We start from the raw sequence: 15,106 nt of genomic DNA, 5'->3' as shown, positions 1-15,106 counted from the left end.
GTTCTAATGAGTGCATAATGCATCTAAAATATTTCTACAGAATGGTGCATGCTAGGGTAAGAAAGGAATACCTAATTACTTACCGTAGTCTATTTAAGATGAAAAGTAAATAAATTGGAAAATGTGAAAAAAATGATCATATTTACATAATACGGTAAGATAAAACAAAAAAAGATTCATTTCAAAATAAAACAAGCCAACAGTGAGGCTGGTGTCCCTTATCGTAACCACGAAATAGATGACACTCATTAATTACTTACACATTTGTCTCTTTAAATAGCAATAGTAACATAGGGATAAACAAGCCAAAAGTGAGGCTGATGTCCCCCGCCGAAATCCCGAAATAAATAGATGTCACATATTAATTAATCACACATTTATTTTTTTCAAAAGTATTGAGCAATCAAACTATACACTAAGTTTCATCACTCTTTATCAGATAGAATCAAGATTATCTTGTTCCAAAGCATCGACCAATGAAATTGCTTAGCTCTGCTTAGCTTCAGCTCGAAATGTTAACCATTGAACTCAGTTAAGACATTCACCTAATGAACATCTACATCAAGTTTAAACATTCTACCTCAATTAAAAGCAGAGTTGTCCAAAGTCTTGACCAATCAAATTGCTTATTGCTCCTTAGCATAAGGAGAAAATTCTCACCATCAAACTTAGTCATGGTTTGATATAATGAATCTACACTCGGACTTTCATCACTCTCACTTAATTAAAACCGAAGTTTTCGAGCCCCAAAGCATCAACCAGATTGCTCATCTCTGCTTACTGTAAGCAGACAATGTTCATCGTCAAACTCTATCATAGTCTCGATCATCCAGAAAAATATTCTATGAATATTAGTCTGGATGCGTTTTCAACATTTGAGAAAAATAGGTCAATGGCTAGATTATCCGGTCTTTTACATTATCATTAACAACATCTAAGGGAGGTAACTAGTCCTAAAACAAGATGTTGACGTCCATGAAATTAATTCAAGAATGCCATTTCAAAAAATCCATTTCATTGCATGCCAGTTCAATATCCAAATTTCTCTCTTCATGGGCAATATTTACGTTTTTAAAATTAATCCTAATTCGTCTTCATGATTCATGTTTGTTTATTATTAATGCAAGAATTATGGGATTTATTGTGAGAAGGGGCACAACTCTTACTTGACTTGGCCAGAAGGTACTGGATGATCCACCACATAAAAAACCAAACTACCGGTTATGCAGGGCAATGGACTTTTCGTCAAATGTTGACAACAGTCCCAGACCATCCATACGTTGAATACTAGGAGGTTCTGGGTGACCAAGGCTAACACCATAAAGGCATTTACCTAATGAATGCCTACACAAAGTTTGAACATTCTACTTTAATTAGAAGGAGAGTTATTGTGTTCCAAAGTCTCGACCAATCAAATTGCTTATCGCTCTGCTTACCCTCAGCAGAAAATGCTCATTATTGAATTTAGTCAAGGTATTGATGTAATAAAACTATACACCAAGTGTCCTCACTCTCACTTAATTAGAACTGAAGTTATCGTGTCCCAAAGCATCAACCAATCAAATTGCTTATTTCTACTTACCCTAAGCAGAAAATGCTCATCTTCGAACTCCACCTAATAAACACCCACACCAAGTTTGAACATTCTAGCTCAATTAGAAGGAGAGTTATTGTGTTCCAAAGTCTTAGCCAATCAATTTGCTTATCGTTCTGCTTACCCCGAGCAGAAAATGCTCATTATCGAACTTAGTCAAGGTATTGTTGTAATGAAACTATACACCAAGTTTAATCACTCTCACTTAATTATAACTAAAGTTATCGTGTCCCAATGCATCAACCAATCACATTGCTTATCTCTGCTTACCCTAAGCAGAAAATGAGAGTTATTGTGTTCCAAAGTCTCGACCAATCAAATTGCTTATCGCTCTGCTTACCCTGAGCAGAAAACGCTCATTATCAAACTTAGTCAAGGTATTGATGTAATGAAACTATACACCAAGTTTCATCACTCTCACTTTATTAGAACTAAAGTTATCGTGTCCCAAAGCATCAACCAATCAAATTGCTTATCTCTACTTACGTTAAGCAGAAAATGCTCATCTAGGCACTGACCTAATAAACACCTACACCAAGTTTGAACATTCTAGCTCAATCAGAAAGAGAGTTATTGTGTCCCAAAAAGTGTGATGGACAGACAGATGGACGAACCCATTTTAATAGTCCTCTGCTTTCTTCGAAAGGCAGGGGACAAATACTGATCATCAAACTTAATCAAGGTTTTGATGTAATTAAACTATACACCAAGTTTCTTACTCCCCCTCAATTAGCAGCAGAATTATTGTGTCAGATGGACAAACCCATTTTAATTGTCTCCTTGGGGACAGGAAGTAAAATATTTATACACATGTATAATGAATACATAGCACCATGCAATTATGATTTTACTACATGCAAGCATATACAATTTGCCAGTTTGATTTTCCATCAAAAGGATAACCACAAAGTTTTGATGACAATTTTCTGTTTCAAAATCTCAAATAACAGTCAAATTATAAATCTGGCTACAACAATTAAATATGTCTAATTTTCCATGGAAAGGAAGTGACTTTTTAAATTTAATTATTATTTTTGCCATTTTTAAATTTGAAAACACAGACAGAAGCTCATTCTAAAACCAATGTCAACAATTAATTATGGCTGAGAAAATTTTAAATTTTATTAAATTCCCCCAAAACGAAATGGGGTTTAACATTCTACTGTTCTGCAAAGTTAATGAAGACAGGCCAGGAAAACTGCACCACCGCTTTCTCTTATATTAATTTTACTGGCACATCAATCTGTACACAGGACCTCAGTTTTTCGACCTTTTAAACGACCATACGTCGTCCTTTGAAAGGCCTTCCTTCCTGTACCACTGACAAGGGGGAATAACAGTGGATTTATTAAATTCCATGGATAACCCTGTCTTGTACTGGGTTCACACACTTTAAAATCAAAAATGTGAACTAAAAGATAAATCTACAGATAAAAATTGTCCTAATTTTAATCGCGTTAAGTTTAAATGTAGGAGTTTAAAATAGTACAAAGTTACTTACATTTCTATTAGGACAAGGAAAGTCAAAAAGTTTAACAAATCCATTATCATCGCCTGTAGCTAGCGCTGTTCCAAGATGTGACAGATGAGCACAGTTGACATCCGCATTATCAGAATCTCTTGGCCATATTCCTAAAACCTCATCACCCAATACGCTAGAAATATAATTATATACCAGATACACTACATTAATATTATTTTAATAATTATTAAATTGTCCAGATAATGCATCAAATCTGTTACAAATATGAATCGCAGAGGAATGTCTATCTTTAATGTACATGTGCCAGCTATAGAATGCCATACCATTGACTCCTTCCAAATTGTACTAAGCTCATTTTATCTTATTCTACAACAGGGAAAGCAAATGGGGTTTTTCTTAGCACAAATAGATCATCTTTATTTCAATATTCACCATGGCAATAAAGTGATTCAGTAGCTGAAACTTGACATAAGAATAATTGATTTTCCCAAATGTAGACTAACTAAAAATAAAACCTGAATGAAAATAAGATCCATTTTTAATCAAGTTGAATAAATTGATGGGTGAAGGGGAACAGAAAGGGAGGGTAGGGGAAATCGGCGAAAGATCTGTGATCTGTGGAATAGAAAAAGGCCACTGAAAAATAACTATCCAGTTATTTACCTTGTCCATGTAGACCATGTTATTGCAGAGAGTTGTTGTTTATCTTCAACTAATATACCAGCAGGTACAGTATATACATGTGGTGTATAATCACCAGTACCAACCTATAATATAATATATTATATTAGAAAAACCTATATATAGCCACAGTTTCATACCTTGCCTGTGTATATGTGTAAATTCTATGTTTATTTATCTAATTTTTATGTTTGTATATGTAAAACGATTGCTTATCCAATGTTCGTTTTGTCCAGTGTCTGTATAATGTATGTCTGCCCAACGTTTGACTGTAAAATTGTCATAATATAATATTGCATCTGTCTCTATGCACATAGTATTTGCACATTCGTTATACACCTGTTATTGCCCATCCCTAATTGTTTCATTTGTTTTTATATGTACATTTTTGGAAACCCATTGCATTCAAAATATGACAAAATAATAACTTAGCAAAATAAGTGAACAATAAACAATCAATGCAAATTTGAAAGAATTGGGCAAGATCTGTAGTGTGCAGATTAATCACATATAAAATGGAAAGACCGACACACTTATCTTGACTCAGGTCTAAATATACATCATATAGTACACCTTGTTATTCATAGGTAGTTCCACAGAAAAGCATTTAATTATCTGTAACCATATTTCAACATTCTTATATATACCTTTGACCCATTAGTTGTCTAGGGCTGAGATTGTATCAATTTGTGACAACAATATACGATCATATTAATAACAATGTCATTAATATCTATTTGTTATAATGTATTCATTTGAGCCACAAATACCAGATTCAATAAAAAAAACACTGTATTAATTCTGATCTGCCACAGCAATTGTAACTGTAAATAACGTGAATTGTCTAGTTCAATTTATGAAACTATTCAACTTTTAATTTCAAATTCCTACATACATCAGATGAAATAAAAGAAGCATTATTTACCCGTATAAATTTACTATCCGCAGAGAAATCCATCTGGATGACAAAACTTGGTATTCCTTTACAGAAATTAGTTCTGGCCAGACTTGGTCCCTTGCTCAAATCATAAAAATCAACATACTTATCTTCTGAGCCAACAGCTAAATATTTATTATCAGGACTGAATCTGAAAAACAAACAAAAATCTAATCACTAAAAACATTAATGTTTTTTTTAAACAATAATCAGTTCATAAACCTTTTTGTGTCAAATATATAGTACATCATTCATTAAAATAAATGGAAAGCTTTCTCCTAAAGCAGTTTTGTCGTTGTACCAACTTTTTATACACTGATTTTTGGTGGTATTATTCATTCAGGCCTAAAGAAATGAAATGAAACAGGGTTCAACTTAACGTCTTATTTTTCTGTGCCTACCGGACTAATGAAAATGGATATATGTCATGCAGTGTGATATGAGGGGAATTGTACCAGGACACCGACATTTCAACCTCTTCTTTGAATACTAACGGTCAAGAGTTTGGTTGCATGAAAGCCAACAGGAACATGGAAATTGGGTTTTTCATTTCTTCTCAAGAACTAGATACTGTTCTGTCCTGCACCTATGACAAGGGGAAACCACCCGGGATAATCCTGATGTACTTTCTCAGCTAACCCTGTCTGAAACTCCAGGTTGTTGATCCAGCAAGTTACGCACTGAGCCACATTGACTCGCAGACTTAAATTCAAATCAATTTTCCATTCACATTTTAACTGTTAAATCTTGTGAATGTGAAACAAAAGAAGTTCTCAATAGAATCATTAAAACGTAGTTGAATTATTCATAGGAAATGAAATGAAATGAAATGGGGTTTAACGTCCTACTGTTCTGCTCCTAAACTGGGCTAATGAAGACGGGCATACGCCATACAGTGTGCTATGAGGGAAATTTTGCCCGGGCAGCGGCGCTATGGCCTACTCTTATATCGAATTCCAACTGCCAAGGGATCTTTTACGTGCATGCCAATATGTACACGGGACCTCGGTTTTTCGTCCCATCCGAACGACTAGACAGCTGTCCTTGTCAGGCCCTCCGTCCTGCATCACTAAGGGGAAACCACGCCGGAAAATCTGGATGAACTTTCTCGGCCAATGCAGGGATCGAACACCCGACCTCCAGACTAGCGAGCCAGCGTCTTACCCACATAGCCACGTGATCCCCTATTCATAGGAAACATAAGGTTGAACTCTATAGAAATTAAGAATATTTTGATGTTATATACAGAAGGAAGGACTTTGCTGATAATGGACATTATAAGAGGCCTGACTAGCCTGTGTCTATATGTGATCTTTAGAGGGATTTTATCTACGTTCCAGAATTTCAGTTAAGATCATACAATTATCCATGGACTTACTTGACATCATTAATAGCTCCAGCACGATCTCTTTTTTTACCCCATAACTTCAAACCATTAACAGATAGTACAATAAATTCTCCATTATTCAAACCAACGGCTATTAATTCACCATCAGGACTAAAAGCTACTGATCTTGCTGACCCAACTTCTATACGAGCTAAAAGAGTCTAAATTACAAAAAGAAACAGATTAAATTATGAGATTTGTACATCATACCAATACAGTTATTATCATGGATGTGAGTAAATTGTTAGTTATGAAATGTAATTACATTAAGATTCTTCTCTTTATTTCTGAATTACGCTCCTCTTCTTTGTTTTCGCTTTTTTCCAGCAAATACTTTTCAGTCTTTATTTTTCTAAATATAACGACCCAGTATTGTGTACATTATTTACTCTATCCATTGATTTTTATTATTTTTCTTAAATGAACTGACCTACCTTTTTAGCAATGTCCCACATTCTAACACTACCATCAAAACTAGCTGTTATAAACTGATTAAGAGTAGGGTGAGAATCTAATCCCCATACTTCTCCTTCTGAATGGCCTGCTACCAGTACCTGTATACCACCATCTTTCTCACCTACTTCAACGATAGAATTATCCCGTGTTCCTACCAGTATTTTTCCCTGTTATAACAAAAACTAAATCAATGGAACACAGTTCTGAGACATAAAATACAGAAAGCAAGGCAGGGTGTACCTTCCAGAGAGTCAAGATATGGATCTTAAAGAGAATTAAATAACCTTTTGTTCACCAAACACGGGACATGGCTGACTGACATGCATACACCAACCAAATAAGAAATATATGCCCCAATTACAATATATATAGCTGAAATAGATGTTTGCAATACTTGATCATGTCACACTGCTATTTATCAACAGAATAATACTAGTACTTGATTTGGAATTATTTAGATTGCTGGAGGATTAACAATTTGTTTTATAAATTGTCTACATACCTTACATCTACATACGGATTTAACAACATCAGCCCTCTTTCCTTCATCTCTTATAGGAAAAGCTTTACATCTCTTCATATCTTGATCCCAAAGTTTAACCGGTCCATTGTCTTTAGATCTAGAAAAACAGATTCCACATACATTAACATATGTCAAGATATATGTTATTAGATGTTCAGATTTGACTAAATATTTACTGACTTAGTAACAATAATACAAAACTGTAAAAAGCAAAACAATATAAAACAATATAAAACAGTAAAAAACAAATCAAAAGTAATGTTGAAGAGGTTTTGTAACTTACGGTACTTCTTTTCCACCGGTGACTATCAAACCATCACGTAAAGTTGTAAACATAGAGAAGACTGGACCTGTATGAGCTTTCTGTACCAGACGTATTAGTTGATTCTCTTTCCATACATACACATCACCACTCAGAGCACCAGTATATGTTACACTATTCTATACATCATACAAAATATAAAATCAGTGATTGCCAGGCAAGATATGTCTACATTTTGCAAGAGATGGATAGAGAACAAGCTAAAAAAAATGTGCGAATATCACAATGGACTGAGATATTTGAGATATATAGAGGATATTTGTCGTTTTAGAGTGAATAACATATTTTATTTCATCGAGAAGCAAGAAAACTTATATTTTCACGAATGCGTAGCATGTGTGAAAATATAAACATTTTTTTGCTTAGAGATGAAATAAAATATGTTATTCACGACAAAACGACAAATGTTCTATTTATTTTATGATTTTACAATCATTTTAGGTAAAAACAACTATTTCACTGCTAGCCAGTGGAATAACACTTTTATTTCACTGATAAAACGCGGTATTCCACTACTGATCATAAAATAAAAAGATATACTTTAAGTTTCATCAAAATCGGATAAAAATTGTGACTTCTAGAGAGTCCACAACCAGGGTATTACATACTTTTTTCACTACATGTATCAGTATTAAGATTAGAGCGTATTTCGAAACAGCTCTCATTTGAAGATGCATTTTCAATATGATACTATTGATTTGGGTAACTGGGGACATAAATTGATAGGTCACATAGCCAAGATTGTTAGCCTGCTTCTTGGGAGATATAGAGCAATCACCGATCTGAATGGAATCCACTTTAAACTATTTACTGGATTGTGATTTTGATGATATGACAAGAAATTCGGATTTGTCATCAGTAAGTTTTAGCCTATTTCTGGTCATCAATCCTCGAATGTCATTAAGACATGACTCTAGTCTACTGATAGAATCCTTGGAAGTAAGATAAACCTGTATTTCAAGTTTCGTCAAAATCGGATACGAATTGTGACCTGTAGAGTGTTCACAAACAAATTGTTGCCGGACAGATGGACGAACGTGGGCGCATAAAAAAAAAATCTACTCATATTACTGAATATTAGTTTTAGAAACAAAATGGTTTATTCATAATTAGGTTGATATTTGATTACGTATTTACTTATTCAATTTCAATAAATACTGATGATCTTCTACCTTAACTTCCCTCATAAATAATACCTTTAATAATATATTATTACTTACAGCGCCAAAGGCTAAAGATAACATTGTCTGCATCTTTTTGATATTAGTTCCCGAACCCACGTCTCCTAATATACCACGTTTACCAACTAGTTGACTTCCAGCAATAGTCCAAAACTTAACATGCTTTACACCAACAGTTACAAACTGGGTATCAGAATCCGGACGGAATTCAGCTCGGAATATTCTCTGAGAGTGGCCAGGACAACTAGCTACTTTAGTTCCTAGGGAAAAAATTAGTGTGTAAAGACATTTAGGCCTGCAGACAGGGTTGCTTAGGAGTCTGAGAAAATTTGAAAAGACTGATTTGAGAAAATTTGAAAACATTGATTTGAAATTTTTTGAATCCAGATTGATTTGAGAAAATTTAAAAACATTGATTTGAGAAAATTTGAAAACACTGATTTGAGAAAATTAGAAAAGATTCATTTGAGAAACTTTACTTCATTACAAATTTAACTGAACGTATCCAGTAACAAACTCATTTCTGAAAAACTGACGATATTTAACACAAAAATAATAGTTCTCACCATCCTGCCATCTCCATACAGCTAGATTATGTTCCTCTTCTAAACCAACTGATAACAGGAGTTTACCAGTACACGAAAAATCTACAGAACAAACTCCTTTCGAATGTACACCTCTTATAATAGACAAGGTCTTCTTTGTGGCTGCATCCCAAACATGTACACTTGGAGGATTTCCGATTTGACCGGTGGCTATAACATTTCTAAATTTAGGATGTTGATTAGGATCTAGACAAATAATATCATCTGTATGTTCCAAATAAAATGACTGACTTCCTGCAAATGAAAATATAAATACAGCATTCAGGTTCGCCCTTAGAAAACACGTTTTACATATATGCATAATTGTATAATAATTTTTTTCTTTCAACATAAATGAAGTGGGTGTGCATTAAGTGAATTGTTGGGTTCTAAGTCAAACAGTATGTGTGGCCCCAGATGGCCCAGTATTTCAAAGTTGACTATTAATTCTCATATAAACAATTATTAGGGTAAAAAAATAAAACCGAACACAATTTATATAGAAAACAACCACTGGTTTATACACATATAGCACAATATTTCGACAAGTGTTCTCTTAATGTTATCACACACAAATGTTCCCATACTAAAATTACCCAAACCAACTATTCAGAAGTAAGATTTAAATAAAAGATTAAAGCTATTGAAGATTTTGTATATTTACCTGTTGACATATTTTGTACTATACCAGCTCCTGCTGCATGAAACACTATATCACTACCATCATTACAATAATATAGATTACTACGAGCATCAAACCCTCTATAACCATGTACATATTCTAACTCCAAATCCTACAAACGGCAAATAGGAATAATAAGGCCACACACAAAAAATATTCTGGCTCTCAGATACTGCAGTGTCATCAAAAATAAGAACAAAGTCAATAATTTCTGCTCATTTGTATTTCCCGCGATCAAGGGAAGTAACTCCACTGAATGTTTCTTGATAACAGGAAATGAACACTAGATTTGGCTATCAAGTACATAACCATGGGAAACACTATTGACAATCACGAACAGCACTGGAAAATCGAATAATAATTTATATTATTTACAAAGATGGCGACAATTTTGCATTAATCTGTCTTTTTTTTTACGATCCAAATGCTTATCTTTCCCGAGAAATTGACTGTGAGAGAGATGACAGAAAATATTCCCAGCGAGGAGATTGAGTCCGCAGACTTTGATTTAAATCGCCAGCAAAATCCATGCTTTGACATTGAGTACGGTATCGATACCACGTCATGGTAGCCAAAAAAAAACCTGGCGAATCTGAAAACATATTCCCAGGAGTTAATGTAAACAGATGAAGTCACAGAATTATTTGATCGTTATTTCAAATTCTTACTAATTGTTTGTTTTTCTTATTAAGAGTTGAATAAATATTATATTTATAATAATTTTGTGTTTTTCTTTAAAATGAAAAACTAGTTAGATTTTGACAAAATAAAAAACGCAATCCTGCATCAATTTTTTTGTGTGGTGTGGCCCAATAGAAATATACATGGATATTTAATATTAGACTACAATGTCTTATTATATAAATAAATATAATCTAAGAGTACAGTTATAGAATCACTATGATGTGAACACCTTCTGATTGTGTTTTCACAAAAAGTACACACATGACATCCATAATGATAAAGGCAACAAGACTTACTGAAACAGGAGTAACTTTTTTTCTTTTACCACCAGCAGTTGGTGGTAACTCCCCTTTCTGTACTAATGGTGGTTTATTTACACTTCGACTTGCTATTGGTTTATCACTGTAATACCAAAATTATAATATTTTTTTTAAGTAAACATGTTGTGAAATTTTTCTTAATTGATGAATATTCCGTCACCAGATAAGATATTTTGGGATTGCAAGAATTCAATTGATAGAAAGAGAGAGAGAAATGGGGTTTAATGTCCACTCAACACAAACTAGGTCATTTCGGGACTAACATATGGTTCAATTTTATTTCCATAATTCGCTTGCGCGTAGGGGTCTTTAGCAGTGGGAGGAAACCGGAGGACCCAGAGAAAACCCACGAGGTTGGACAGGCGACCCTACTCCTTGTCACATACAACCCGGGAATCGAAACCATGCCAGTTGACTCAATGACAGACTCTATCATACAGCGCGCATGTGTTAACCATTCAGCCATCCAACCCCCCGAATTTAATTGAAGAACGTTCTATACAGTATCCTCTTGGTATTGGGTTTTCTATAAAATGTAATCTTACTTGGTTTTGTTATCTTGTTGCTGACAATGTGGTTTCACACCTTCCTTCTCTCTAATAGGACTAACATATATCTTAGTATTATAATCCATATTCTTCTCCCTTTCTACATCACTATCATAACCTAACAATATTTAATATCATAGCCTAACACTACATAATATCATAACCTAACAATAGATTACTATAATATCATAACCTAACAATACATCACTATCATAACCTAACAATATATAATATCATAACCTAACAATATTTAAAAACCAGCAGATGCCAGGCAGGATACGCCCACATTTTGCAAAAGACGGATAGAGAACAAGCTAAAAAGAAAAACAATTTTTTGTACAATCAGGGGCCATAATCCAGAAAGTTATGATCTGAAATGTGCAAATATCAAAAGGGTCTATCTTACCCTCTTCTTCAGAATCTGTATCAGAATCATCACTTTCTCCACATGTATTGGTTTTATTGGCAGACATGATGTGAGACCACACCATTACGGCAGTATCAGCTCCACCAATAGACATCAGATATTTTTCATCGTGTGACCATCGTACATTGGTAACATGAGCACTGTGTCCACTATATTTCTTACATTTAGCATATTTTCCCTAAAAAATGGAAAAGGAAAAGTTTGGCATGAAAAAAAAGTCATACCCAGCAGGTCATTAATAAATCTTAATAAAATCCAACTATACCTTTGCAGGGTAGGCAAATAATTTAACAAAACCAAAATCATCTGCTGTAGCTAGGATGGATCTATCCTTAGTTAAACATGTAGCATTAACATCAGTTACATCACTCTTGGGTGGCCAGATACCTTCTGTGGAAGTACCTAATACACATGTCCAACTAGCCCAGTTAAACTTTTCTATATCATTAGATCTCATTGTTATACGCTTTCCTCTTGGTGCTTCAAAAAACAGCTGTTCTTTAGCTCCAGAATTTACCATAATCACCTTTCCTGTAAATTAATTAACAATACAGACAAGTTACTGGTGCCATTAAAAAATTATAAAAATTTCTTTTGCGAATAAAAAACGATCACAAAAAAAAAACTGATAGCAAATTCATACTTTATTTTCATAAATACATTTGAGAACTTACCTTTACTATCCCAGTCAATATGTGTAATATAACTTGAAGCGGATTTACAGGTACCAACACGCTTTGTGCTTTGTACATTGTAAATATCAACAAAATTATCATGGGAGGCTACAGCCAAATACTTTCCAGTCTCTACAAAACAAAATAATCAAGTTGAGTAATTAAATATTAACGTCACATTATTCATATAATGAAATTATATACAGATATTTTAACCTATTACATACCATACAAAAAATATTTTGGTTCTCGGACAATTCTTAAGAAAAATGGGAGGGAGGGTTTTGCAGTTTAATAACGTTACCTGTCTTTAACACAGGAAATATGAACAGAGGTGTGTGTTTCATTATGTAAAGATTCTAATATCACTTCTGTGACAGTACTGCATTCTGTGTCACTTGATTGCATTTCTGTCAATTTGGAACGCTATGCACCGACAATTGAAGAGCCCCAGTTAATGAGAATGCATATTTTTTTTTTTTTTAAATTAATATGTGTGGATCATGTGTCCCTTTTTAAATGAAACTGCAATATATAGTAGGGTGACCCATGCACTCTACAGAAATACAGTCCTCCGCTGATAGTTCGAGACTACCACTGAAGAGTGCACATTCGCCGTGTCGAGACCAACTTTCTGACAGTATGATACTATAAATAGCCATGGCACGTGCAATTCTCTACAAATCGTTCAACTATTACAGCCATAAAATATTTTTTGTTGACGATTTTGAATAGCAGTAAAATTAAGCTTCTTGGTTATTACAGCAGATTTAGAAATTACATTCGTTTCATTTTTTAAATCGCTTTATCATTAACTGTACCGTTAAGAGCGGCATCTTTTGGTTTAGTACAAATAATATCTCTGAAACACTCGGGTTAGACAGGAACATGATACTAGCAGTAGTTTCATTTTACTTTTATAAGCTTCTTAAAACAATTGTTGAGCTACCTAACGTGCTTATTTCTAAATTCAATTTCTTGTTCTAGCTTTCTGTTGTTTCGTAAAAAAGTAGTCTTGATTATCCCGACCTGTCAATCAGACGTAGAATGGTCGATAGACTGGTTAAGCGAGACTAATTTCAAAACAAGGGCACGTAACCTATCTTTTACTCAAAAGTGTCTGGATGTTATGGACGACACTTGGAACCAGTTTTCAGTCTATTATTTATAGATGTTTAATGGTCATAGCTTATTAAGTACAACATGATCGTTTATTTAGTGACTATAATTGGGTGAAACTGATTTGAGGCTTGGCATATATATAAATATTGTGGCGTAATTGTCCAGATATTTGAAGATATTTATTTATGGTGGGTCACCCTATATATAGACCCCTTTTTTTAATGGTAGCCCATACCTACCAGGAGAGAATCTAATATCTGATATTTCTTCTTTTCTATGATGTATAGTTATAATATCATCCATACTCTCTGCATTAACTACTGTAAAACTACCTGTAATTATATGCAAAATGGTCATTAACATCACAAATACTGCTGTGCATGTGCATCCTGCCTATATATCAAGACAATACCCTAAGTAAATAAATGTCAATTAGGACCAATATTCAATAACCAATTGGAACTAAGGCTTCATTAAAGATTGACATCTGTTTTATTACTGACTATACTCCAATTGATTAAGCAGTTGCTCTAGACAGTCTGTCCCACATGGCTTTTCAACATTTTGCTTTGGTGAATAATAATATCAGCTTAAATCGCACTCTAAAAATCAAGTTTATGTCTTGTCTTTACTCCTATTTTTCTATGATTTATCAGATCGTAGATAATTGCTCAAGTTGCAATTCATTGAACTTTATACAAAAACAAGGGCAAAAGAACGGCTAATCAATACTAAATTCAAGATTGGGGACTTACCATCTTTCAAACCAATAGCTAAAGCTTTGCCATCTGGAGAGAATGCAACACATCGACCTCCCTGTTTTAACTCCTTATAGTTTAACATACGATGATCAACAGATAAATCCCATAATCGTAATGTTTTATCATCACTGACTGTAGCATAAATAGCCTGACTAGGATGGCAGTCTAGTCCCCATATTTCACCTTCCATATGACCCTACAAAAAAAAAACCCTCAAGATTTTCAAATTCATTCTGTGTTAAAAATGCAGCAAATTTGCATACTGATGAAACCTTAACTTTCTGACTTTTCTTGACCACCAGTACTCTATAATTATTATGATTAACTACAGTGTTCGTGAGTACCAAACTGATCTGGAGTATGATTTTCAGAGACAGAGAAACCCTACACCTTATTGGATCAAAACCAAGACACTTGGCCACCAAACACCATCATGATTTTCAACAAGAGAAATAAATCACAATTTTGCTTTCATTTTTATATATCCTATGGTGATTTAAGCAGAGTTACTCTGCAGAGGGGAGGAAGAGAAACTGTATTGCTAATTTTGCATTGATCACAAACTAATCATGTAAAAACAAGCCAACAGTGAGGCTGATGTCCCCCGCCGAAATAGGAAAATAATTAGAGGACACATATAAAAATCAAATTGCGTATCGCTCTGCTTACCCTGAGCAGAAAATGCTCATTATCAAACTTAGTCAAGGTATTACTGTAATGAAACTATACACCAAGTTTCA

At 34.0% G+C, this 15,106-nt stretch overlaps 1 protein-coding gene across 1 annotated transcript in view; it reads right to left on the bottom strand.

The window, feature by feature from the left end:
- Positions 1-15,106, bottom strand: part of LOC126820733 (echinoderm microtubule-associated protein-like 6) — a 36,432-nt gene that overhangs the window by 3,308 nt on the left and 18,018 nt on the right. The window contains exons 18-34 of the mRNA XM_050548825.2: positions 14,361-14,562; positions 13,845-13,937; positions 12,484-12,615; positions 12,075-12,340; positions 11,789-11,987; positions 11,380-11,500; positions 10,811-10,916; positions 9,813-9,942; positions 9,131-9,403; positions 8,604-8,824; positions 7,345-7,502; positions 7,041-7,158; positions 6,517-6,705; positions 6,074-6,243; positions 4,684-4,846; positions 3,741-3,844; positions 3,096-3,249 (exon numbers count right to left, since the gene is read on the bottom strand). Of these exons, the coding sequence (XP_050404782.1) occupies positions 3,096-3,249; positions 3,741-3,844; positions 4,684-4,846; positions 6,074-6,243; positions 6,517-6,705; positions 7,041-7,158; positions 7,345-7,502; positions 8,604-8,824; positions 9,131-9,403; positions 9,813-9,942; positions 10,811-10,916; positions 11,380-11,500; positions 11,789-11,987; positions 12,075-12,340; positions 12,484-12,615; positions 13,845-13,937; positions 14,361-14,562 (2,799 nt within the window). The remainder of the gene's footprint in view (positions 1-3,095; positions 3,250-3,740; positions 3,845-4,683; positions 4,847-6,073; positions 6,244-6,516; positions 6,706-7,040; positions 7,159-7,344; positions 7,503-8,603; positions 8,825-9,130; positions 9,404-9,812; positions 9,943-10,810; positions 10,917-11,379; positions 11,501-11,788; positions 11,988-12,074; positions 12,341-12,483; positions 12,616-13,844; positions 13,938-14,360; positions 14,563-15,106) is intronic.

This window comes from Patella vulgata, chromosome 5, assembly GCF_932274485.2.
Source record: "Patella vulgata chromosome 5, xgPatVulg1.2, whole genome shotgun sequence".
Taxonomy (NCBI): Eukaryota; Metazoa; Mollusca; class Gastropoda; family Patellidae; genus Patella; species Patella vulgata.
Note: the sequence above shows the minus strand (reverse complement) of the source record. Positions and strands in the feature narration are given on the sequence as shown.